Source organism: Sminthopsis crassicaudata, chromosome 2 (genome assembly GCF_048593235.1).
Source record: "Sminthopsis crassicaudata isolate SCR6 chromosome 2, ASM4859323v1, whole genome shotgun sequence".
Taxonomy (NCBI): Eukaryota; Metazoa; Chordata; class Mammalia; order Dasyuromorphia; family Dasyuridae; genus Sminthopsis; species Sminthopsis crassicaudata.
This window is the reverse complement of record NC_133618.1, coordinates 493,801,782-493,826,027: the sequence shown is the minus strand read 5'-3', so window position 1 is coordinate 493,826,027 and position 24,246 is coordinate 493,801,782. Positions and strand designations below refer to the sequence as shown.

Sequence of the window (24,246 nt, the reverse complement as noted above, 5' to 3'; positions counted from 1 at the left end):
GGAAAATAATCTGTTCTTCACTCCCTCCAAATATGCAGGCACCCATCCTCTTACCTTACAAGAACGAATAATGATGATGCCTGAATTCTTATAATTCTTCTTCTTCTTTTGTTTTTTAGGGTTGATACATTCTAGCTCTAGCTGGGAACGAAGCAAAGGAAAAAGGGTAAATAAAAGGGCTGGATTAATTCCATCCAGAGCCTCAGCCTCAATAAGTAGGAAGTCAATGATCTTCATGACTTCTCTCTCCACCACATCCCGGACTAAACTTTTAACAAGATCTCCTAAAAAAAAAATACGAAAACAAAAACAAAAACAAAACCCACCTGGTCTTCTAAAAATAGACAGCCTCCATATCACACTTATTTTCTAGACTGTGTCTTTGCTCTCATATTATTCCCCTAACCTAAAATGCCTTCTCCCTTTCGGCTTCCCAACCTAAAGTTCTCTCATCTACACACATTACATCAAGCGGACACTGGCCCAAAGACTCCAGGACTCAGGTACTTGTTGGTCCTGATTACTCATTTTGCACAGTGCCCATTAATGAGGCTGTTCTCTTTCCATCAAGACAAGGCTTGAAGATAATGGCAGAATGTCCTATTTCTATATGCTCCCCAAGTTTTACTGATGACTGTGCTGCTAGCAGAGGGCATCTTCTCCCCAGCCTCCTGAAAAATAAGTCCTAATACCTTCTGCAGGAGACTTCCCTCCCAACCAAATAATGTAAAACTGGCGACTCACATGCCCAACTCCCTTTACCCCATCTCACCGGAACACCATCTCGAGCCTCACACATCTTCACCACTGAAGTCTGGAACTCACCAATGAAGTCATGGCCACCGTCATTATCATAGTCATAGCACATGACCTGAGGAATCAGAATGGGTTTAAAGTCAGGCCAGAGAAGTCCCTTCCAGACTCTCCCTATCCTAGTTAACACAACAACTCACAGATTTTATGAACTCTACTGTGATGTCTAAAATCACACCCTTAAAATATTAATGTTTTGCCCCATCCCCAATCAACTTGTTTTTCCTGCTTCCCCTGTATTACTTAAGTACCTCCTAATTCTCCTACCTCTTCTAGGAAATCTTCTAAGACTGATTAAATGAAAATAATTAGTAGCCCCATTTTATGGTGGAAAAGACAGAGAAAGGTGAGCAGATAATACCAGAGCTGGGATGAGAACCCAGTTCTTTTGATCTCAGATCTGCTGTTTTCTAACCACTGGTCCATAGACCAGCACTTATCTATAACAAAAAAAAAATTTTAACCACTTCACAAAATTGTTGATATCCAATTTCCTTACTTCTTATTTTTAATTAAAGCTTTTTATTTTCAAAATATATACATGGATAATTTTTGACATTCACCCCTACAAAACCCTGTGTTCTAATTTTCCCCCCTCCCTTTCCTCTACCTCCTCCTCTAGTCAGCAAGCAATCCAATATATGTTAAACATGTATAATTCCTCTATAATGTCCTTATTTCTTAAAATGTCTATGTTTGGGGGGAGGGGTCAATAGCATTATATTTTCCAAATACATGTAAAAATAGTTTTTGACATTCATTTTTTAAAACTTTGTGTTCCAATTTTTTCTCTTCCCTCCCTCCCTTACCTTCCCCCTCCCCAAGGCAGAAAGCAATCTGATATAAGTTAAACATGTGCAATCCTTTTAAACATATTTGTCATGTTGTGCAAGAAAAATCAGACCAAAGGGAGAAAAGATACGAGAAAGAAAAAGCAAACAAAGAAAGTGAAAATACTTTGGTTCGATTAACATTCAGTCTTCACTGTTCTCTCTGGATGAGGAAGGCATTTGGGGCACACTTTTATAAAAGATGCTTCCTCCTTCTCCTTTGTCCCTCCTAGACTCTTGTCCCTACCCTTTGAGTCTGAGAGCCCTTTTCACCCTGGGTAGGACAGCTTTGATAGAGAATTTATAGAGATTTCCTGCCAGTTTTCAGTAGAAGATGAGTTTAATAGTCTATCCTACAAGCACATTGTCCTCTCTATTTTCTAATTTTAAGCAAGGAATATAGTTGTTCAGTCCATAGTCACCTACAGTAGAGGGTTTAAGAAAAGCCTGAAGGCTACTGGATTTTTACCTCTGCCCTGTGGATTTTAGGACTCTCAGAGAGAAAGAAGTCACTCCCTCTCCCCAAGGAGATAACTGTTGCAACTGGACAGGCAATGGAAAGGATGCAAGACAAGCATTAAATAGAGACAGATAAGCTTACCTGAATAGGTTTCTCCAGATCTCCATCACAGAGTGATACCAAAGGCACAGTGAATGGTTTCCACACAGGATCCAGAGTGTACTTTATCACCTTTAGAAAGGAAGGAGAGAGCTCTATCATCTCAGTGCCTTTTCAGGGAAGGAGAAGAAGAAAAGTCAGTGTATTTCTGAGATTCATCTGTCCCTATCAGGTAGAGAGGAATTAGCAAGAAAAGGAACAGATTTTATTTTATTTTTTTTTGCTAGGCAAACAGGGTTCAGTGACACCGTACTGAGACTTTAAGAAAGATGTATCATTCAAATTTATTTATTAGTTAGCTGATAAGTACAGACCTAAACTCTGGAGAAGGAGGTCACAGAAATAAGAAGTGGTGTTTGTTCTCAAAGAGCTTACAGTTTAGCAAGAAGATTAAGGACCCGAGTTCAAATCTGGTCTCAGACACTTAACACTTCCTCTCTGTGTGACCCTGGGCAATTCACTTATCCCCAGCCTTAAAAAAAATAATAAATAAATAAAATATGAAGCCAAGAAGTACTAGGGTAAAGGAAACAAGATATAGATGTGCGCATACACTGGGAGTGTTGAAGACAGAGGGAATCAATCAGGGATTAAAGCTTTCCTTCTAATAAGGTAGATAATTATACAAATGAGGCCACCAATCAATACACTTCTAATTCAATCAGCTCTGGGCTTCTAGAGTTTGCTACCGTTGTGCCAGTGACCTCACATGGAAAAGCCTTCACTTTTGCAGCCTCAGCCTCTGATAGGTGAATTCCTCCATGGAACAAATTTCCATTTGAGGAAATATATAAAATAAGATTTTGAATTTCAAATTTTTTCCCCTTCCTCTTTCTGTTTTGCTTATATTTTATTCCCAGTCTCTGGCACAACAGGCCCTTAAAAATAGTTACTCATTAACTTTCTCTGTCTACTGAAATGATAATAATAATAGCTAGCATTTATATAGCATTTTAAGGTTTGTAAAATACTTTACAAATATTGTATTTGATTCCCACAACATTCTTATAAGCGAGATGCTATTAATATTTCCATTTTATGGATGAAGTAACTGAGGCAAACAGTGGTAATGTAATTTGAACTCTTCCTGAATCCAATTCCAACGTTCAATGCACTTCAACACCTAGAACCCACCATGGAATTAATTACGAGGTTCCAATGCTGAGTCTTACTAGGACTCAGCCCTACTGTGACTGGGACTGCCCGTAAATGACAGTGAGAAAAAGTCCCTAAACCTGAGTTTTGCTCAGGTAAGGTCTAAGAGAAATTGTCCTTCCCTGCCTGATTTCATGACTGGTCTTGACTTATTTCAAAGACTCACAGAGCTGCCGGTGACCTGGAAAATAATCTAATCCTACTCATTTTACATCAGTGGAAACTGAGGGATTGATGGGAACTATCATTCGTGCAAGGTCACGGAGTGAGTTTGTGGAAGATAGATTCACATACTCCATGCAGGGGTCACTCACTTCTGTTCGGTGAACAAGCATCCATTTGCCATCATCTCCTGGCTTATAAAACTCTAGAAAGGGGTCCGATTTCCCAAAGAGGTCCTATAGGGAGAAAAGATGGAGGTTACCAATATTTCCTATGTCAAAAACATTCTGGGTAGTAGATGAGCATAGAGTGGGAACTGAACTGGAAATCCCAGAAGGGCTATGACAAAGAAAATTCTACTCTTTAGAAATTCCTTTCTCTTTAGAGAACAACGACCACATGACAGGTAGCTGGATTTTCTTTGTCCAAGAGATATCAAGATCATAAGGACAAAGAATGACAAGAATGTGGACTAATGTTAGATGGTTAAGTTTTTCTTTTTTGGTGGAAGTGGAAGAGAATCTAACCATGGCCTGAGCCCCTGGTCATTTCCCTAGAGTACATTTCTTCTGGCCATAGATCTGGCCTGCTTTAGAAAAGGACTCCTACTTGTCAGGACCTAGGACAGGTGGTATATCCCCAGAACCCACAAGACCTCTTCCCCATGTAGCCCTCCTCATACCTTCTTGTCCAGTTTCCTGCCTGCCATGCTCAGTGTGATGACCCGGTTGTCCGACAGTTCCTGGGCAGTGATCTGTGAAGCAGGTAAGAAGGGGAAAGGCATAATGAGGTTTGATTTTTGATCACCTTCTCCTGACCCAGTTTCATACAAGGGGGAACTTCGGGGAAAGACTGGGATGTTAGGGAGACAGATGAAATGATGGACACAGTGTCCTGAGAGAGGTTAAGTAAACCCAACTGGACCCAGCATGGGAACGGTGGTCTAGAATAGGGAAAGGATGGGAAGGTACTCACAAGAAAGAATCAAAGCCAGAGGCATATTGTGCAAAAAATAAACCTGACATTAAACTTTTTTGGGGGGTGGGTGGAGTGGAAGAAGTTCTTCACGAAAAATTTTGATCTGTTCCTTTTCCACCTGGACTGATTTACCCCTCTTCCTGTAGACTCAATGCCTTCCTGATTCTAAGGGTTCAGTCTATCAGTGGATACCACACTGATTTTAGCTCAGACCTCTGGAGTTTGTGATCCAATAGCTTCAGCTTCCCAATAACAAAGATTACAAAATGTACCACCACGTCTGACCATCCCTGGTATTTTAAAATCCAGATGTCAGTCATCTGTGGTACCTATCCTATTTGAGCAGGATGGGAAATATTGCTGTCTAGCTTTAGAGAACATGCTCAGGTCCATCCTCCTCACATATGTAGAATACTCATTACAGAAGGCAATAGGCTGTTTTTGGTGGGGTTTTTTTTTTTTTTTTGGTGACAACAAAAAATGCAGATGACCATCAATTGGCAATGGCTAAACAACATGAATGTAATAGAATATAACTGCACTATAAGAAATGATAAATATGATGAATTCATAAAAGCACAAGAGGACATATGAATAAATGAAGAATTGTGAAAATAAAATGTACAAGGAATACTATTACAATTACAAAAATGTTACTGGAAAGAAAGGAAAAAAGAATCTGAATGTTATCTAATTATTGTGAGTTTCATCTTAGCGAACAGATGAGAAAAATACCTCTTTTCTTTCTAAAGAAAGATGAGATGCTATGAGTGTGACACTGCAGATGCTATACTATCAGATTGAGTTGGTGCATTGTTAGTTTGGGAGAACTGTTTTTTCCTCCTTTTATTTATTTATTTTTAAGCAAGGGATGATTCTCTGAGTAGGAGAAGATATATATTTAGAAATCAAGGTGATATAAAAACAAGGGATAGCAATAAAAACAGAAACCCAAAATTTAAAAACAACAAGAAAGCATCATGCTCTATTTTATCAAGAGGACTAAGCTTTAGACTCAAGAGATTTGGGTTTAATTCTCAGCCCTGACATTTACTAGATTTTTGACTAAGCAAATCACGTCATCACTCTGACTCCGTTTCCTTATTTGTGAAATGGATACAATAATACTTGCAACACGCCTAATAAATTTTATAAGGACAGAACACTTGACGTGTGAGCAATAAGTACTTTCATTATTCTTTTTGGTCATTTGTGTCATCCCTGTGAAGAATACAAAGAAGAATATGACACGATCCCTACTCTCAAGGATATTTCAGACTAATTTGACACAAAGATAACTAATAATATCAGGTTTTATTAGCCAAGTGCCAAAACAAAGAGAGGGGTACAGAGAGTAAAGATTTGGGGAACTTCAGGAAAAACTATTTAAGACCACTTAGATCTACAGATCCAAAATGATGGTAGATATACCAAACTGACCGCCTTCTCAGTGAAGGTGGAAGGAAAAAAAGGAGAAAGAGAATTTGGAACTAAAAATGTTTTTAAAAAATCCAAATGTTTTCACATGTAATTAAGAGAAAAATAAAATACTTTTTAAAAAAAGTTGTAGTAGAGTATTTCATAGAAGAGCTGGGTTTTGAGCTGAGCCTTGAAAGATTTATATTATCAGAAAAGAAGAGGGAGGGACAGGCATTTATCTCATTGAATCTTTGTAAGGAGACTATATAGCACAAATATTAAGGTCACAAAATCAACTAATAGTAACTTTATGTAAAATCTAATCAGTCAGCAATGAATGGGAAAGATTTGGGTTAGTCTGAAATTCAGAAGATGAATGTTTTCTAAGGTAGATTTTCAAGTAAGGTTCTGCTCCACAGACCTGATCCTGTCAGGCCCCTGTTTAAACATAATTAGTGATTCCCTATTGCCTAAAGAAGAAGAATCAGGCTTGGGCTTTAAGTCCCTAATCCAATGTAGTATGGTGCAATCTTTCAGTTTTTCTTACCACTTCGTTTAGTGTTCTCTGCATACTCATCACAAACTTTTTCATTCTTGCTTAAGTTTCCCATTGCAATTTCTGCCCAAAAATTTCGCTAAATTTTTTTTCTTCTCATATCACTTGGACAGTTCCCCCAGTATCTCCTCTTTCATCCCTATTTTAAATAAAGCCCTTTTCCCTAGTGAGGCAGACTCCTCTATATGCACCTGTAATTCCATCCCCTCTGGTCTTTTCCAACAGATTTGCCTCATGATAACCCCTACTCTCTGTCTAATCTTCAAGCTCTCCCAGTTACTTATTCCCTTCCTGCTGTCAACAAACACTCTTATTCTTCCTAAATCTTTAAATTAAAACAAACAAACAAACAAAAACAAAACCTTCACTTGATTCCTTCAAGCTACCATCCTTTATCTCTCCTCTTTTCAGCTAAACTTGAGAAAGTCAGTTACACCAAATGCCCCCACTTCCTCTTCTGATTTTAAATGTTTTGCTTCTGATATTATTCAACTGAAACTATGCTCTCCAAATAATCTAAAGTAATAATGAAAACAATGACCTCTTAATTGCCAAGTATAATGACCATTTTTCAGTTGTGCTTCTTCTGGACCTCTTTGTAATCCCTGGAACTGTCTTTGAATACATTCTTTTCTTTGTGTTTTTGTGACACTTCTTTCCTTTGGTTCTTCTGTCTGTGTGATCATAACTCACTCTCCTTTGCTGTATCTTTATCGAGAAACTTTGAAGATCTTTCTATCCCAGATTGATTTTTTTTTTTTTTTGAGTAAATAAAAGAGGCTATCTTTTGCTTATTTCTTACCTAGCTTTGATTACTGAATGGGTGTTGCCTCAGATAACACCTGAGACCCGGAAAAGAACTTAGCTTAAAAAGGCCAAGGTACGTCAAGGGCCATTTCCTGTGGTCTTGACCTATAGCTTGCCACTGTAATCAGATGACTCTGGAGGAGTAGCAAGGCAGTGACTTTGCACAATCTTATCTTAAATTCAATTCACTTGCAAGTCAAGATATCACCTTTCTAACTGGGACACTAATACATAGTAGGTGAAGCTGTGAAATGATCTCCTTTCTGGAGAGCAATTTGGAACTATGGCTATCAAACTGTGCTTACCCTTTGATTCAGCAAAGTCTCTACTGGGCCTGTATCCCAAAGGGATCATAAAAAAGGGAAAAGGACATGTATAATAAAAATGTGGCAGCTCTTTTTGTAGTGGCAATGAACTGGAAACTGAGTGGTTGCCCCTCAATTGGAGAATGGCTGGATAAATTGTGGTATATGGATGTTATAGAATATTATTGTTCTGTAAGAAACTACCAGCAGATTGATTTCAGAGAGGCCTGGAGAGACTTAACATGAACTGATGCTAAGTGAAGTAAGTAGAACCAAGAGAACATTTACACAGCACCAAAATTATGTGACAATCAATTCTGATGGATGTGGCTATTTTCAACTATGTAATAATTCAGTCCAATTCCTAGAGAGAGGACTATGGAGACTGAAAGTGGATCACAGCATAGTAGTTTCACCTTTTTATTGTTTGCTTGCCTTTTTTTTTCTTTTTGATCTGATTTTTCTTGTCCCACATGATAAATATGAAAATATATACAGAAAAACTGCACATGTTTAACATATATTGGATTACTTGCTGCCTAGAGGAGGGGGTGGGGAATGGGAGGGAGAAAAATTTGGAACACAAGATTTTGCAAAAGGGTGACTGTTGAATGTTGAAAATGTTGAAAACTTTCTTTGCATGTATTTTGAAAATAAAAATAAAAAAAATTTTTAAAAAGCTATCACCTTCCTGATGTCATGGTTCTCTCTTCAGGAACAAAAGACAAACAACATCCAAATGACATCTCGTTTCCTCTTGGGCTCTGCCCTGAGCTTCCTCCTTTCTTTCACTTGGTGAACTCATCAACTCCCATGGGTTCAATTTTCAAACCTATATTGATAATCCTCATACCTATATATCTAGTCATATCTCTCCTGACTTCTAGTTCCACATCACCCTCTGCCTTTTTGGACATGTGAAACGGCACATATTCAAAACAGACCTCATTTTCTTTCTCCCAAAAACTCTCCCCTATTCCCAACTTTCCTATTACTCTCAAGAACATTATAATCCTTCTGGTCATCCAGGCTAACAACTTTTGTGTCATTTCTGAGTTCTCACTGACTCACTCCACATATACAGTCTCTTTACCAAATCTTGTTCCTGTCTCCACAATCCACAGCCACCAGGCCTTCATCACCTCTCGGCTGAACTATTGCAAAAGCCTTTGACTTAGTTTCCTTTGCCTCATCTCACCCCAATCAAATTTATCCTCCACTCAGTGGCCAAGTGATTTCCCTAATGTCACACCCATACTTCAATAGTTCCATATTCCCTCCAACATAAAATATAAAATGCCTTTTTTTGGTATTTAAGAGTCCTAAACAGTCTGGCCCCTTTCTAACTTCCCAGTCTTCTTGCATTTACTCCCTGCTACACACTATGATACAGTTACAATAATCTGGTTGTTGAACACAGGACACTTCCATCTTCTGACTGTGCACTGTGCATTTCATTTATATTGGTTCTTCCATATATTTGGGAAGCTCTCTCCCCTCATCTTCACCTCCTCTCTTTACTTTTTTGCAGCACAACTGGGTTTAAGAGGCAGCGTCTGGGGTCACACAACTAGGAAATGCTAAGTGTTTCAGGCTGGATTTGAACTCCAGTCTTCCTGACTCCTGAACTGATGCTCTTATCCAGTGCATCATCTAGCTGCCATTCCTGATTTCCTTTAAGACTCAACTCATCCCACTTTCTACGGGAAGCCTTCCCTAGTCTGCATCCCCACCCCACATCCCCTGTGCTAGAGTCTTTCTTCTGAGATATTTATTGTTGTTCAGTCATGTCTGACAATTTGTGATCCCATTTGGGTTTTTTGGCAAAGACACTGGCACGGTATGCCATTTTCTTTTCCAACTCATTACACAGGAGAGAAAACTGAGACAAACAGGGCACGTGATTTGTTCAGGGTCACACAGCTAACAGGTGTCTGAGGCTGAATATATACTCATGAAGATGTCTTGTTTCCAAATGCTCTATCCCCTACACTACCTAGTTACCCCTAAGATTCTCCTGAGATTACTTTCCATTTATATGTATAAACAAACTTGTAAATGTATCATGTGTTTATATTGTCATTTGCATAGGGGCTCCTCAGAAGACAAGGGCTGTTTTTGCCCTTCTTTGTATTCCCAACTCTTTTTTTTTTTTCTGGAGCAATTTATTTATCTATTTTTTGGATACACATTGCTTTATAAATCAGAAAAAAATCAGAGCAAAAGGAAAAACCATGGGAGAGATTTAAAAAAAAACAAAAACAAAAAAAAATTCAGTAAAAATAAGTGAACATAGCATGTGTTGATTTACATTCAGTCTCCTTAGTTCTTTTTCTGGACACAGAAGGCATTTTCTGTCCAAAGCCGATAAGGATTGTTTTGGATCACTGAACCACTGAGAAGAACCAAGTCTTTCAAAGTTGATCATTGCACATTCTTGCTATTAATGTATTCCCAGCTCTTAGCAGAATGTCTAGCACATAGTAAGCACTTAATAAGTACTGTATGACTGACTTCCTCTAGGTTTCAACCAAACTGGACCACTTGCTATTTCTTGACTTGTTCTGATCTCTTTTACCTCAGTGCATTTGTGAAGGGCACCTACCTTTCCCTACTAAGATCTTTCTCTTTCTTTGAGAGTTAGTCTCTTCATAATCCCCACAATTTTATAGTATCCTCTCCCACTTTAATTTTCTTAGAGACCAGGGCATTTAGGTGGCACAGTGATAGAGAACTGGCCCTGGAATTCAAAATCTGGTCTCAGACACATGACACTTACTAGCTGTGTGACTCTGGACAAGTCACTTAACCCCAACTGCTTTGCTCCCTAACTCCAAAACCAAATTTCTTTTTCTTAAAATCCTTTTCCAAAAGTCTTTATCCCATTACATTCCATCTTGTTTCTCATTTCTTTGCACACATGTTGTATTCTACTCAGTAAGCTCCTTGAGGGAGGCACTCTATTTAGTTTCATCTCTGTATCCCTAGAGCTTAACCCAGGGCTCTACTTAATATCCATTTACTAAAATGAGCTTGCAGCCTCTCCTTCCCAAGCTCTCTGAACGAATAAAAGCAAAGTATTCCATCCGCCTGTGACTTAGCTACCATCCTATCCAGGGAGCAGGATGATGGATTTGGTGGGCTATATTTAGTCTCATCACCCTTTGTTCTGGTGGAATAATACAAGCTTTCCAGGAGAAATCCAAATATCCACTAGGACCAGAAATATAGGTATGACTATTGGATTTTCTACCTCTTACCTCTGGCTAGCAACAATAACCAAAAGACACAAATAGCTTCATTTCTTCTAACTCTATTTTCCTGGGGTCTAAGAATAGAGAGGTCTTTATTTGAAGCAAATATCTAAAATAATATGTCATAGAGCAGTGTGTCTTCAGGGGAATGAGGAATCACTGAGGAGGTCAACAAAAAGCAAAGACATAGCATGTTCATGTTTGTTGATGGTTTTTTTCCTGTACTTCACACATGACATTCACTTTCTCAACTCTCTTCCTTTGTATTAGCTGTTCCTCATATCTGGAATACTCTTCCTCCTTATCCCACCTCCTGGCTTCTTTCAAGACTCAGTTCAAGACTATATCTTTTGATCTCCTGGTTAAGATGGAGTTATAATAGGCACATTATACTTAAGCTCTGTGCTATCTTGATGATGGTATGGCTCCTCTCTGGCTGTGGACTGGGTTTGGTTGGTCTTGATGATGCTGTTATTCTGATTTGTTTTGGTGGTACTTTCTGCCTCTCTTGATTCATTACCTCTTCTTGATTCCTTAGATTTCTTGAAGAGTCTGGACTAGAAGTCCAGTCCTTTCTCGTTGGTTTTTCTCATCAACTCTACAGTTTTAAATGGGGCTAATGTGAAAATTTGCTTTACTTGACTATGTACATTTTTGTAAAGCTTTTTTATAAGGGTTTTTTTGGGGGGAGGGGGAGGTTACAATTTGAGGAAGGGAATTGAGAAGAGGGCTAGAGATAAGGTTGTCAAAAAAGGAAAAGAAAAGGAAAAATGGCAATTGGAGGATATTAAATTAAAAAAACACATACAAAAGAGAACATAAGGTCAGAGAAAATTACAAAAGAACAGAAACAGGATCTTTCAAAGTTACATGTTAAATTTATTATGTATTGAAAAGGAAAAGAAAATTGTACATAATGAAGACTGAGTTTCACAAATAATTCTATTTTGGTATGGAAAGTCTCATATTATTTAGTATTTCTTAAGTTAAGAATTAAAAATTGCAAAGAAAAAAAGACTCAGTTCAAGTTCCTCCCCTTTGAAATTACTTTCTGTTCATTTTGTATATGTTTTCATGTTTTGAAACATGTTTTCTTCACATTAGAATGTAAGGTCTTTGAGGGCAGGAATTTAGTATCCTCAGTTCTCTCTCAGTCCAGAGCCTTGCTTAATAAATGCTTGTTGACTGACAGATATGACAGGCCCTCACATGACCCTGACTACTATCTTTCTGTAGATATTGTTGGCAATCATTTACCAAGTCTGGACATTTCCAAGGAGATCACAAGGGAGTATGGTCAAAGGAATGCGGATAACTCTCTCCAAAGACTGGGCTTTGATCATGAATCTAGAGTAGAAGAGAGCTTAGAGGTCACTCGATTCAATCCCTTTGGCTCAGAGAGGTTCCATGACTGAAATGAAGATCTTTTGATGACAAATCCAACAGTGCAGATATGGGGTCATGCTGCAAGACACTGGCAATGACTGCTCTAAGCAGGGGAGAGGAAGGATTGAAAAGCTTCAGGGGGATGACCACGTCTGATGGAGAGAATAGGGACCAGAGGGGACACAGTCAAGGAGATTATGTCTGGAGTAAGAGGGTTACTGCTGTAGCTCTCTGTAGATCAGAACATTTTCTGAATCATATAAAGAAAGCATTGTGAGTCTAGCCCCTGGGTAGGAAAGACATAGCCCAGCCCTGCAGCAGCTTGGTAAGCTTCATCTCTAATCAGTCCCTCACTGTTCTGAAAGGCAGAGCCTAAATGCTTTGGACAACAAGCTCCCCAGGAAGTAAGGGACCTAAAGGCTAAAGATTCCAGGAATGGACTCTTCAATCACTTCTCATAAATCATCACACTCACTCATCATTCTTACATACAACCTTGATCTAGAAGTCAGAAAACCTGAGTTCTAATTCTCCTACTCACTTATCAGAATATGTGTGTGTGTGTGTGTGTGTGTGTGTGAGAATCATCTTTCCCTTCTGTGAAATGGGGTCAAGTAACCCATTTCATGTTATTTCCTTGTCTGCCTTGATTTATTCAAATGTAAAATGAGGGTGATTGGACTAAATGCCCCCTGAAGTCCTTTCAACACTAAATTTATGCTCCTATAAATTTCTAAAAATCATTTATTCTTAAATTGTTTTGTAGTTAATTTCTTTCAACTGTAGGAAGCACAGATGATGAAGTAAACAGCACTGATGAGAAGCCTGCATCCCCTTTCTTCCCTCCTCCCCACTCTGGGTGTAACTTTTCAGTTCTCCCAGTTACTTCCCAGAACACTCATCATCTAGTCTCTATGACATCACAGCTAGTTGCTGTGGAAAGCATTAGGGAGTTGCAAAGGAAGGATTAAAACTTCAAATGAGGTCTGAGTATTGAGCTGGTTTTATCAAAGTGCCCCTGAAGTGAAACACAGAACCACAGAATCACTCATTTCCTCCTCCCCATCCTCTCTCCCTCCCTCCCTCCCTCCCTCCCTGGCTCAGCGATCTGAAAATCAAAGGCCAAGCCTACCCGAGAAGAAAGAGAGCCTTCCATTTCTAAGGCAGCTGTGGGGAAGCAAGCATCATGGAAATCTCCCAGTGTATCACAGCCCTCATTAGGGCCTGCACTTTCAACTTCTTTCCCTCTTCGTCTTTTAACTGCCCAGGAAAGATACTCTGGCACTCTAATGAGAGCACTGAATGGATAGGGCAAGAATTGACCTTTTAGCCTCAGTTCTGGTGCTAATTCCCTATAAGACCTGGGCAAGCCATTTTCATTCTGTGGGACTTTTTTTCCTCTATAAAATGAAGAGGCTGGATTAGCATCTTAGGGTCCCTTCCACCTATGATAGTGTGTGGGTTCTATATACTAAAAAGTACAGGTGGTAAGATGATGGTGAGAATGAAGCAGCTAACAAACATCTATTAAGCACCTACCACATGCTAAGTACTATGAATATAAATAGAAGCTTACTTTCAAAGAGTTTACATTCTAATGGATGATCTTTATTAATTATAAGGAACCTCTACTTTCCCCTTTTTTCCTGAGCTGATCTCAGGTTATAGAGCAGCCCATTCCCACTACATCATTTGGCTGAAATATGGCTTCCTCTCAGCCAAGAAGCCTTCTCCAGGCCTTTCTACTGGACAGGTTTCTAAGAAGCCCTTGCAACTAGGTCTTTGTCCTCTATTCCCTTGTAATGCTTTCTGGCTACATAAATGGGAATGGATTTCAAACATAACCAACCCTGATGGTCCATCCAGGCTAACGGAAGGGAGAAAAACCACAACCAACACAAAGACCTGATCAAACAAACATTAAAGTAATAAGAAGTAGATGGCAGAGGAGAACAATGATCTTTGGGATCCATCAATCCATCATCAAGCATTTAAGCACTTACTATGTACCAGGTTACGATGCTAAGCACTGAGGATTCAGAGAAAGAAACTCACAATTTAAATTGCAGGGACACTAGTAGAGGAGGAAGGAAGGGGAAATCAGGGAAGGCTTCGTGTAGGAGCTGGCCTTAAGCAAAGTCTTGGAAAAAACAAGAAATTCTGTAGGATAGAGGTGCTTTGGGAATATATTCCAGGCTTGGAGAACAACCAGTGCAGAGATGGAACAAGAGTATGTATAAAGAGAAATAATGTATAATGAGGCTGGAGAGATAGGTTGATGCCAGATTGTGAATGGCTTTAAAAAATACACATAGGAGGTTTTATTTAATTCCTGAGGCAATATGGAATCACTGGGATTCGATTGAGTTTACTGAATAACTTCATTAGCCATTCATTTTAGGAAAATCCCTTTGATAGTTGTGTGGAGGAATTGGGTAGAAACTTGAGACAAGACAGATGAAGGCTATTCAATAGTTGAAGCAAGGGGCAATGAGGGCTGGAGAGCAGGGAAAGTATGACAGAGAGACTGGGGAAGTAGAAGTGATAAGACCTGGCACAGAAGTAGATACACATGGAGAGGGCTGACTATTTTCCAAAGCCCTTTGCAATCCCTTGTCCCATAACTAGGATAGGCATAAGACACTGGCAAGCAAATACAAGACAACATGCATTAAGTATTCTTGAGGGAGGTGTAAGGTGCTACAAGGATATGCTGAATTAGTAATGACATGGGGGTAGAGGGTATCAGGGTAGCAACAGAAGAACTGGAGGAAACCCGGGATGCTTTCATGGAAAAAAATGACATTGAAGTTGAATCTTGAAGGAATGACAAGGATCTTCACCACTAAAGATGTAGAAAATGGGAAAGAAGGTAGATTTGGAGATAGAAAGGCTTTCAGAGGTCATCAGATCCAATTCACTAGTTTTGTAGATGAAGAAACAGGTTTAAGGAGGTTAAGTGATTTAAATGCTCAGGGTCATTTCAATAATAATGTCACGAGGCAGAATTTAAATCCAGGTCTTTTTTGACTCCTAAAGCAGCACTTTAGAGCAAAGCTTTTTAAACAAGTTGTGTAATTAAATGTGGTGAGGACCATGAAATTATGATTTGTTACCAGCAAATGTTTGCTTTATATATATATATATATAAAATATACATATATATATTTAGGGTCATGCAAAAAATATTTTGGGTGAAAAGAAGTCTTGCTCTAGAGATAAGAGTTCTTCACCTGATTTTTGTTTGTTTTGTTTTGTTTTTGTATCTTGGTCTCTGGCAGTCTTATGAAGTTTATGGATCACAGAATATTTTTTAAAAGAATGAAACTAAATACATAGGATTAAAAAGGGAAATCAATTATATTGAAATAGCTATTTTTTAAAAAATCTTTAATTCATAGACCATTTGAAATCCATTCTCAGACTCCTTGATAGATCTATTGATCAATTGATATAAAATGTCTTCCCTTCTTTTATCCTTTTATGCACCCACATTGACCCCCTAAGCCAAAGTTGTTTCAGGAAATCCAAGATGGAAATCACAGCATTCCTAAGGCCATCCTAGAACATCTGAGCTAGGAAAAGTGAGACTGTGAGCTTCAAGAGGATAGAAATTAAGTCTACGTACAGTGTCCAACTTCAACTACCATAGAAAGGCATTTACTAGAGGCTTCCAGATGCTGACAGTGAATAACAAAGGGAGTTGGAAGGAGCCAAGTACACCTCCCTCCTTCCTCTGCTTTCCTTGGAGGGGTATTTTTTTAAAACCTGCAAAATATACCAATAATGTGAATACCATCACCTGAGAAAGCTTGTGCTTGTTGCTAAGAGAGCTGTTGCTAAGTTGTAAATTCTCTCCTTTTTATTATAAACAAAGCTGATGATTATCTATGTGCTAGGGAGACAACCCATTGATGTTGGGCTGGACCTCAGAATGGGGAAGACTGGGAGAATGACACTTTTGGCAGAATAGAGAATCAAAAAACAAGAAAGACCACTGAGCCCAGAGAAACTGTCATACCGTGATCAGGCCTTTCCCTGCTGGCTTCTCATTCACCAAGACCAAGGGCCGAGTGATTTTCTTGCTGGAGACGATCTGAGGGAAAGAACAAAAAAAAAAAAAAAAAAGGTGCTTTGAAGCTTGGGTGTCAAATACTGTCAAAAGTAGCCCCATCCTCTTAAATAAAGCCAGAGTTTTGAATCATGAAAGTACTCTTTTGAATCTTCTCACATTTGACTATCAGCTACTTGAGAGCAGGTTAACTTGTCTTGCTATCTTTGTATAAAACAACATAGAATGCCCAGTCTGGGATCCTTCCTTTGAAGAATCACAGAATTTTTTTTAAATTTTTTAAATTAATTTTATAATTATAACATTTTTAAATTTTATTTTATTTAGAATTTTTTTTCACAGTATATATGCATGAGCAATTTTTTTTTATAATATTATCCCTTGTATTCATTTTTCCAAATTATCACCCCTTCCTCCATTCCCTCCCCCCGATGATAGGCAATCCCATACATTTTACATGTGTTACAATATAACCTAGATACAATATATGTGTGTAAATCCAATTTTCTTGTTGCACAGTAAGAATTGGATTCCGAAGGTATAAGTAACCTGGGTAGATAGACAGTAGTGCTAACAGTTTACATTCACTTCCCAGTGTTCCATCTCTGGGTGTAGTTATTTCTGTCCATCATTGATCAGCTGGAAGTGAGTTGGATATTCTTTATGTTGAAGATATCCACTTCCATCAGAATACATCCTCATACAGCATTGAAGTGTACAGCGAAGAATCACAGAATTTTAAAAGTAGAAAGGCCATTAAGCTACATCTACGTGTAACCTCATTTTAGGAGTGAGATCACCGAGGGTTCTTGAGAGAATAACTATCCTGCCTCTTAATGTTTATGGGTGAATTGGATGTATCCTTTTTTTCTTGCATTGTTCCTATAAAGTGAGAAGGTTAGGTATGAGGAGGAAATAAGATTGATGAGAGAAATAATTTGTGCAAGATCACAGCAGGAATTAGCAGCAAAGAAAAAAAAATCATCAAATTTAAAAAAAGGCCTGTGATAGCAGAGGATCAAAAATGAAGTATGCCCTCCTCCTTTCTGACAGAAAAGGAACTCAAAATGCAGAATAAAGAATATATATTTGGGCATGGAAAGTGAGGGAATTTGTTTTGAGTGTGTGTGTGTTTACTAAGTACCTACCATGTATAGCAAGCTCTGTAAGAAACATTGGGGATACAAAAAAAAAAAATAAAATAAAACCCAAAACAACAGTCCAACCAGCCAGATTAGGTTCTCAGGAGCCAATGTCCACATCCCTGCAAAAACAGGGAGCTTCCAAGAGTCAGTGTGGCCAGCCCTGTCCCTGGTAGCTAGAGCTGCCTGCTTTCACCTGGGAGAGACAGCTTGAGACAATGTAGCACTAGGGACAGCTCTGGTATGGGCGCCACAGAGAAGCCACGGGTGAACTCTCAAAGAAACCAATTTATGCTCAGGAAAAAGCTCCCTAAATAAGACAGCCATAGGATGGGCTACCTGCAGAAGTGGCGGGTTCCTTTTCTTGAAGGCCTTTATGCAGTTGCTGGATGACCACTGATCTAGCATATTGTTATGAGGATTCTTGGGGTCCCTGCCTAGACTGCTAACTGCTCTGCCCCTTCCACCTCTAAAACTGGATGATTCTCTGATCCAAGAGACAGCTTCTTTTCTGATCACACAGTTCACTGTTCTCTATAACATTAAGCATATTTGTTACAAAGATTTTGTTTTTTGGTGAGGTGTGAGGGAGTTGATTGGGAGAGAGAGAAAATAAATACTTGTTAATTGAAAACACTAAAAAAAGAACTTTAAAAGCTTAGATCATTATAGGACTTAATATTGAAAAAGGGACCTTAGAAGTTGTCAAGTTTAATCTTTTCATTTTATGGATGAGGACATTGTAACAGGCAGAAGATACATCTCTTGAGATTCTCTCTCTCTCTCTCCACGTACACACACTTTTCCATAAAATGGCAGAGCTGTATGTGTGTGTGTGTGTGTGTGTGTGTGTGTGTGTGTGTGTGTGTATATGTATATATGTGTATATATACTTATATAGTGTGAGTATGAGAGACTCCACACACATGGGTACATATATACATACACATATACAACTGTTATGAGGAAGGATTCTATAGAAGAGGTGGGGTTTAAGGGAAATGACTGTAGTATAATCACAAAAGGCTCCCTACTACCTTACATAATCAAAATCAAAACTCTCTATTTGGCATTTAGAATCCCTCACACCTTGACCCTGTTAGGGGAAAAAATAATAACCATAATTATTTTTTACAACATATGACTCAGTTATCTGGTGACCTAATAGTAGAAAGGCTCCAACCACTATTGAGAAGTAATCAAATATACTGAACTATACATACAGCAAAGCAGATGTTTTCATCCACTGTTGTAACAATTAAGAAACATTTGCAGTTTTGTCTAAATGGATTTCTTTGACAAGTATTTTATATATCTGATCACCTCCTCTTGTTACCTGTCTTTGAACAAGGAATGTCTTTTTATTCCCAATGACAAGTTCTGCCATTTTATGGTAAATATTCTCCCAGAAATCTCCCCTTTCCCCTTTGAATGATTTTCTCTTCCTCTACCCTTTCTTGCATGTAAAATGCTTTATTAATCTAGCCTAAGTTGTCACAGAATATTGCTAACTAGCCATAGATTCTAAACAGACCTGAAAAGTTATAAAAACCAAAATCTGTAGCCTAGGAAGCTATCAGGGAGCAATTTACATTAGCAGGTTAATACATTCTTTTGCTTCTAGTTTGGCCTTCTAGCCCTGATCCCCACCTCTAGCTCTCAGACATAAGATCCTGGCTAACAGATATACAATTCCCAATAGGTCCCATTCCTCTTGGTTGTACTTATTCCCCATTAGAACCTTCCTATCCTTTCCCATATTCTTACAGTTTGCCTAAGTCTGGATTTCAGTAAATACTGAATCCCTGAAGTGGTCATAAGTATCCCCCTCCACACAGTTTATAATCCTGTTACTTAGGTCTTCTTTGTGGAATAGCGGAGAGAGTACTGAACTGGTAATCAGCAAGACCAAAGTTCAAATCCTGTCTCAGACTACATAACTCTAAGCAAGTACTTAATCTTTCTGTATCTCATTTTCCTGGCCTGTGAAATAGGGATAATAATATGAGTACTTACCTCATAGGGTTATTGTAAAGATCTAAGGAGATAACATGTACAGTGCTTTGCAAGCCTTAAAAGCACTATATAAATGCTAGCTATCACCATTATCATTATTCATCACACATGACACTTTATCTCCCATCCCTGTGTATTTATACTGACTGTCCCCCATACTAAGAATGTTCTCCATCCCCACTTCCAATTCCTAGATTTCTTGACTTCAAGATTCAGCAAAAATTCTACCTTTTATAGGAGGAATATGAAGAAATCTTTTCTGTTCTTTCTCTGAGATTAAATTCCATCTTACTTGCATTTTTTCTACCCAATTGTTCCTTGAGGGCAGGGGTTATGTTTTCCTTTGTATCCCCAACTCTTAGTACAGTACACATACTAAGTGCTTAATAAATGCTCATTGATTGATTGGAAGTAAAATTTTTAGAGGAAGGATATCCTGTCCTATTTACTAACCCCTAAAAATCACAGCCTTACTGTTCCCTTCCTTCTCCCTGATCCCCAAGGGGCCCAGCTATACCACTAGTCACATACCCTAAATTATTCTTAGAGCATTCTGACCCTGAGGGGTCCCAATGATGGAGGCAAAGGAAGCCTCCACAGAACTGAAGGAGACAAGATTGGTTTCTGTAATTAATCCAAGACCCCCACGGAATCAGTTGGAGATGTTTCTAATAGCAAAATAAGGAAAGACTAGCTAGGTTATAAGGAGGTGGAAATAGGATGAGCTTTCTCTAAAATGTCCAACAGGGGGAAAATAATTTCTATTACAAGAATTTCCACATTTATTCTTAGATTCATAGGAGTAAGAATTTTGAATGGTTCAATAACCCAAAATGACCCGAAACTCAAGGGGCCAAGGAAGTATATAGTTTGGGCAATTAACACTGAGGAGTTCATGCTCAGGGCCCTGAGTCTGGGGAAGCAGAAGCATGGATATAGCAAAATTACTTGAGCTTTGAATTTAGAGTTAGACCAGAGAGAAGCAGTAATGGAAAGGATACTGTATTAGGATCAGTGGACTGAGGTTCAAACTGCAACTTTAGCTCTTAACAACTATGTGATTTTGGCTAAATCCCTTTAACTACTGGACCCCCTCTTTCCTCATCTGTCAATTAGAGGGATTAGACCCCATGATCTCTGAGTGTACCTTTTTAGCTTTAAACCCTAGGAACCTATTCTCTTAATTAAGAACTGGAAGACTATAATCATTGAGTATATTTCTCAGAGGAAAATGGTTTTATATTTGGGGGAAAGGGACAGAAACTTATATGACATTATGTGGAGATACACATACCATTCCCAAAGTACAGGAGAACTGGCCCAAAAAGTCATGCTCATCCAATTGCAGACTCGACTTGTCCTGATCAAAGAGGGCAAATTTGAGCTTCTGGACTTCCTCAAAGTGATAGTCAATGACAAACTTCTTGGCAAATGCTGGATTCAGATTGTTGATAGCAGTTTCTGTCCTGTCAAACTGGGAGAATGAAGAGGATAAAATGAGTGGTTAAGGAGGCATGGTTAATAAGAAAAGAAAAATCAAGCCAGATAGCAGAAATCAAACATCGTTAATCAAAAAGCAAAACAGCCATTGGAAACCAAAGCCTGAAGTCACCCTCAGAAACTCCATTAGACACAGACATCAAAACCCACATGAATATCACAGCTATGTCCTGCTGCTGACCCAGAATCCTTGGCCATTGCTATTCTCTACCCGTGGTTCCCACCCAGGAAAGCAACAGTGCAGGCCAGGAGGCTGGCTATAGCTACTCCAATCCCAGGGGAATGCCGACATCACCAGGAAAACAAGGGCTCGTTCCCGACATGGGACAGCTGATCCTAAAACCCACACTTTCTTGTGCTTCATTGAGAGGGGAGGGAATGGGGGGTGGAATTTGCTGGAGCATGAAATACATGACAAAGACATTTTGCACAGTGGTGAGCCGCTTCACCAGTGGGGATGATATGTGAAACTTCACCACATTTTTAGGCTTATTCCCTATGTATATGTCAAGTCTCCCTCATAAACCATGGAGCTCCCTGGAGATGGAGACTGGACTTTCTGTCCCCGCTCTCCCATTGCAGTGCCTTACTCAGCACCCTTGGTATCACCCGGCTGCTGGTCCCACGTGCTCCCTCCCCTGCTTGTACCAGAGCCCACAACTGTAGCCAGAGTTGGCAAATTGTGGTGTTGATACCAAGTAGATCAGTTATAGCCTGGCTCTTTGGTCTGCCCCTGTAACCTGAGCCTGTGATCCTCCATGGAATGCTGGTAATGGCATTCGCCACACCCCTCCAATCCCCCTCACTGACTGGAATCTTAATGTTGGGGAAAGAGAGAGCACGCCGGGTTCCCATTTATTAAAAACAACAACAACTAAAAACCAAAAAACTACACAACTACATTGTTCTGTGCCACATGCGAGCCTGCCAGGCAGTTTATAATCAGAAACAGTTACAAACCATCTAAATCCATTAAGACCCCACATTTTGTAGAAGAGGGATCTGTTCAAGATCACACGGGAAGTCAGTGGAAGAAGATTATTTGAAATAACTCCTATCTCTGTTTTATTACACCAATGACACAGACCGGTTCCAAATGGCCCCCCAAAAAGCAGATCTGATAGTCTCAGACAAAGATTTGTGATTTGCTTGCCACGGTTCAGGCACCATCTTGCCTAGAGGCAGAGGCACAGGTAGACTGACTGCTAGGGGTTCCTTGGAGGCCAAGACTTGTTCCTGTAGTGTAGGTCCCACTGTCTCATCTCTAGCAGCATCCACATGTGTGGTCCAGCTGTTCCCATTCAGCACAGGCCAATCCAGGCTGGCCCAAGAGGCCAGCCCAAGCAGGACCTCCCCAAATCCTAGCCTCCAGGAACTAAAGCTCTCATTAAACATGCCCAGCTCACTCCAGGGAACCAGCTCCACCTGTGACCTTAGAAGCAAATACTCCAACCCCGGCCCTCCCTTCCTAACAATCTTTCCTTTCACTAATACTGGCACCACGGCTAAATATAGACCCAGGGCCAAGAGCTGAAAATCTCCAGCTGAGAATCCAGGCCTTGGAAACTGGCTGGGAAAAACCCACTTATTTGTTCGCCCAGACGGCCCATAACCCTGACTTCTGAGCAGCCCCATGATGAAAAGAGCACTGGAAGGGGCAGACAGCAGACCCAGTTTTCACACTCAGTTTAGTCAAATTATACAACTTTGAGCAAGGCATATCTCTTCTTGGGGTCTCAGTTACCACTTTGTAAAATGAGCCCTGGACTGGGTGATTTCTAAGATCTTTTCAGTTCAGACACTCCATGTTTAAGGAATCTAAGGATTCTAAATCTAAAGATTTCAAAGTCTCTTCCTCGTCTGATGTTCCTTGAAACTGAAAGACAATAATAATTCATATTTATAGAGTGGCTCAAGATTTATGAAACTCTGTGTGTGTGTGTGTGTGTGTGTGTGTGTGTGTGTGTGTGTGTGTGTGTGTTTGTACCTAATTTGAAGTTGGGCCATTGATGTTCAAGAGGCAGAAGAGCACAGTAGATGAGACACTTCTTAAAAATCAAGGAGATGCAAGTTCAAATCCCACCCCATGTAGTAGTTGTGTAATCCTAGGCAGGGCTTTTAACTTTTTTGCTTCAGTTTTCTCACTTGCAAAAAGAGGGTTGGACTCAGCAGTAGATACTAAAGTTACCCTCCAATGGTAAATCTATAATCTTACGATCCTTAAGACAATCCAGCATGTTACATACATAGTGCAAACATTACTCCCTTTTTCGGATGAAAAAATGAGATCCCAAGAATTTAAGCAATTTGTGCAAGGTCATGTAGCTAGTGAGAGGTAGGCAGAGTCAAAGTACTACAATAGGCCCACTCTTCTGACTCCTAGTCCCCTGTTTTCCATTGCTTCTGACTTTCATGGTCTGGAAATCATGCATTTCCATTTTTAGTTAGGCTGAATATTCTGTCTGTGTGATCTCAAGGAGGCCACTTAGCCCTCTCTGAAGAGAACAATGCTCTGTCCTCCTTGGGATTACAGGCAGAGTAGATTGGAGAGTGCTCAGCAAAGAAAAGCAATTCGTAGTTGTTGGGAGTAAAGTCATTCTGCTTCTTGTTTCTAAGGCTATGGCGTAGCCGAGTCTGTCAGCTCCTGACAAAATCAGGGCTTTATAGAAATGACAACAGCCTTGTGGCTCCTGTTGTCAGTTACAAGCCATTTCGGGTTCTTTGGAAACTTTTAGGATTTAGCGCTAGAAAGTTTGAGTGATGATTTAGTCCAACCTCTTCTTTTTACAGATAATGAAACAAGCCCAGGGAATGAAGTAAATTGAATAGATAGTTAGTCAGGTCACCTGGCTCCAAATCCAGTCTTCTCTCAACGTACACCACAACACTTGTTCATAGGCTTCATCCAGGATCCCCAGACCCAGAGAACAACGATCCTCTCTCTTCTACCCCCACCCAATCCAACTCTACCTGTGCTTGGGCTGGGAGGAGGGGAGACTCACCTCATACCACTTGCCATTGTTCTCAGTGAATAAAACACAGAAGGGGTCAGACTTGGAAGTGACATCTCGGTCCAACAGGTTTTGGCCACTGACAGAGAGTTCCACCTTGCATACGCAGTACTGGGACCCTATGGGCCCTGCAGGGGAGCTGGCGCCCATTGTGTAGGCCATGGCTGCTGGGGGCAGCAGCGGTTCCTGACAATCTATAGGAAGAAAAGAAGGGGAAGGTA

At 39.7% G+C, this 24,246-nt stretch overlaps 1 protein-coding gene across 2 annotated transcripts in view; it reads right to left on the bottom strand.

Moving 5' to 3' along the window:
• Positions 1-24,246, bottom strand: part of CPNE2 (copine 2) — an 87,288-nt gene that overhangs the window by 32,939 nt on the left and 30,103 nt on the right. For both annotated transcript variants that reach the window (XM_074293490.1, XM_074293488.1), the window contains 8 exons: positions 24,017-24,219; positions 20,809-20,988; positions 16,306-16,380; positions 4,262-4,333; positions 3,732-3,815; positions 2,245-2,334; positions 773-871; positions 55-141 (listed from right to left, as the gene is read on the bottom strand). In XM_074293490.1, coding sequence (XP_074149591.1) covers positions 55-141; positions 773-871; positions 2,245-2,334; positions 3,732-3,815; positions 4,262-4,333; positions 16,306-16,380; positions 20,809-20,988; positions 24,017-24,187 — 858 coding nt within the window. In that variant the 5' untranslated portion in view covers positions 24,188-24,219. The remainder of the gene's footprint in view (positions 1-54; positions 142-772; positions 872-2,244; positions 2,335-3,731; positions 3,816-4,261; positions 4,334-16,305; positions 16,381-20,808; positions 20,989-24,016; positions 24,220-24,246) is intronic.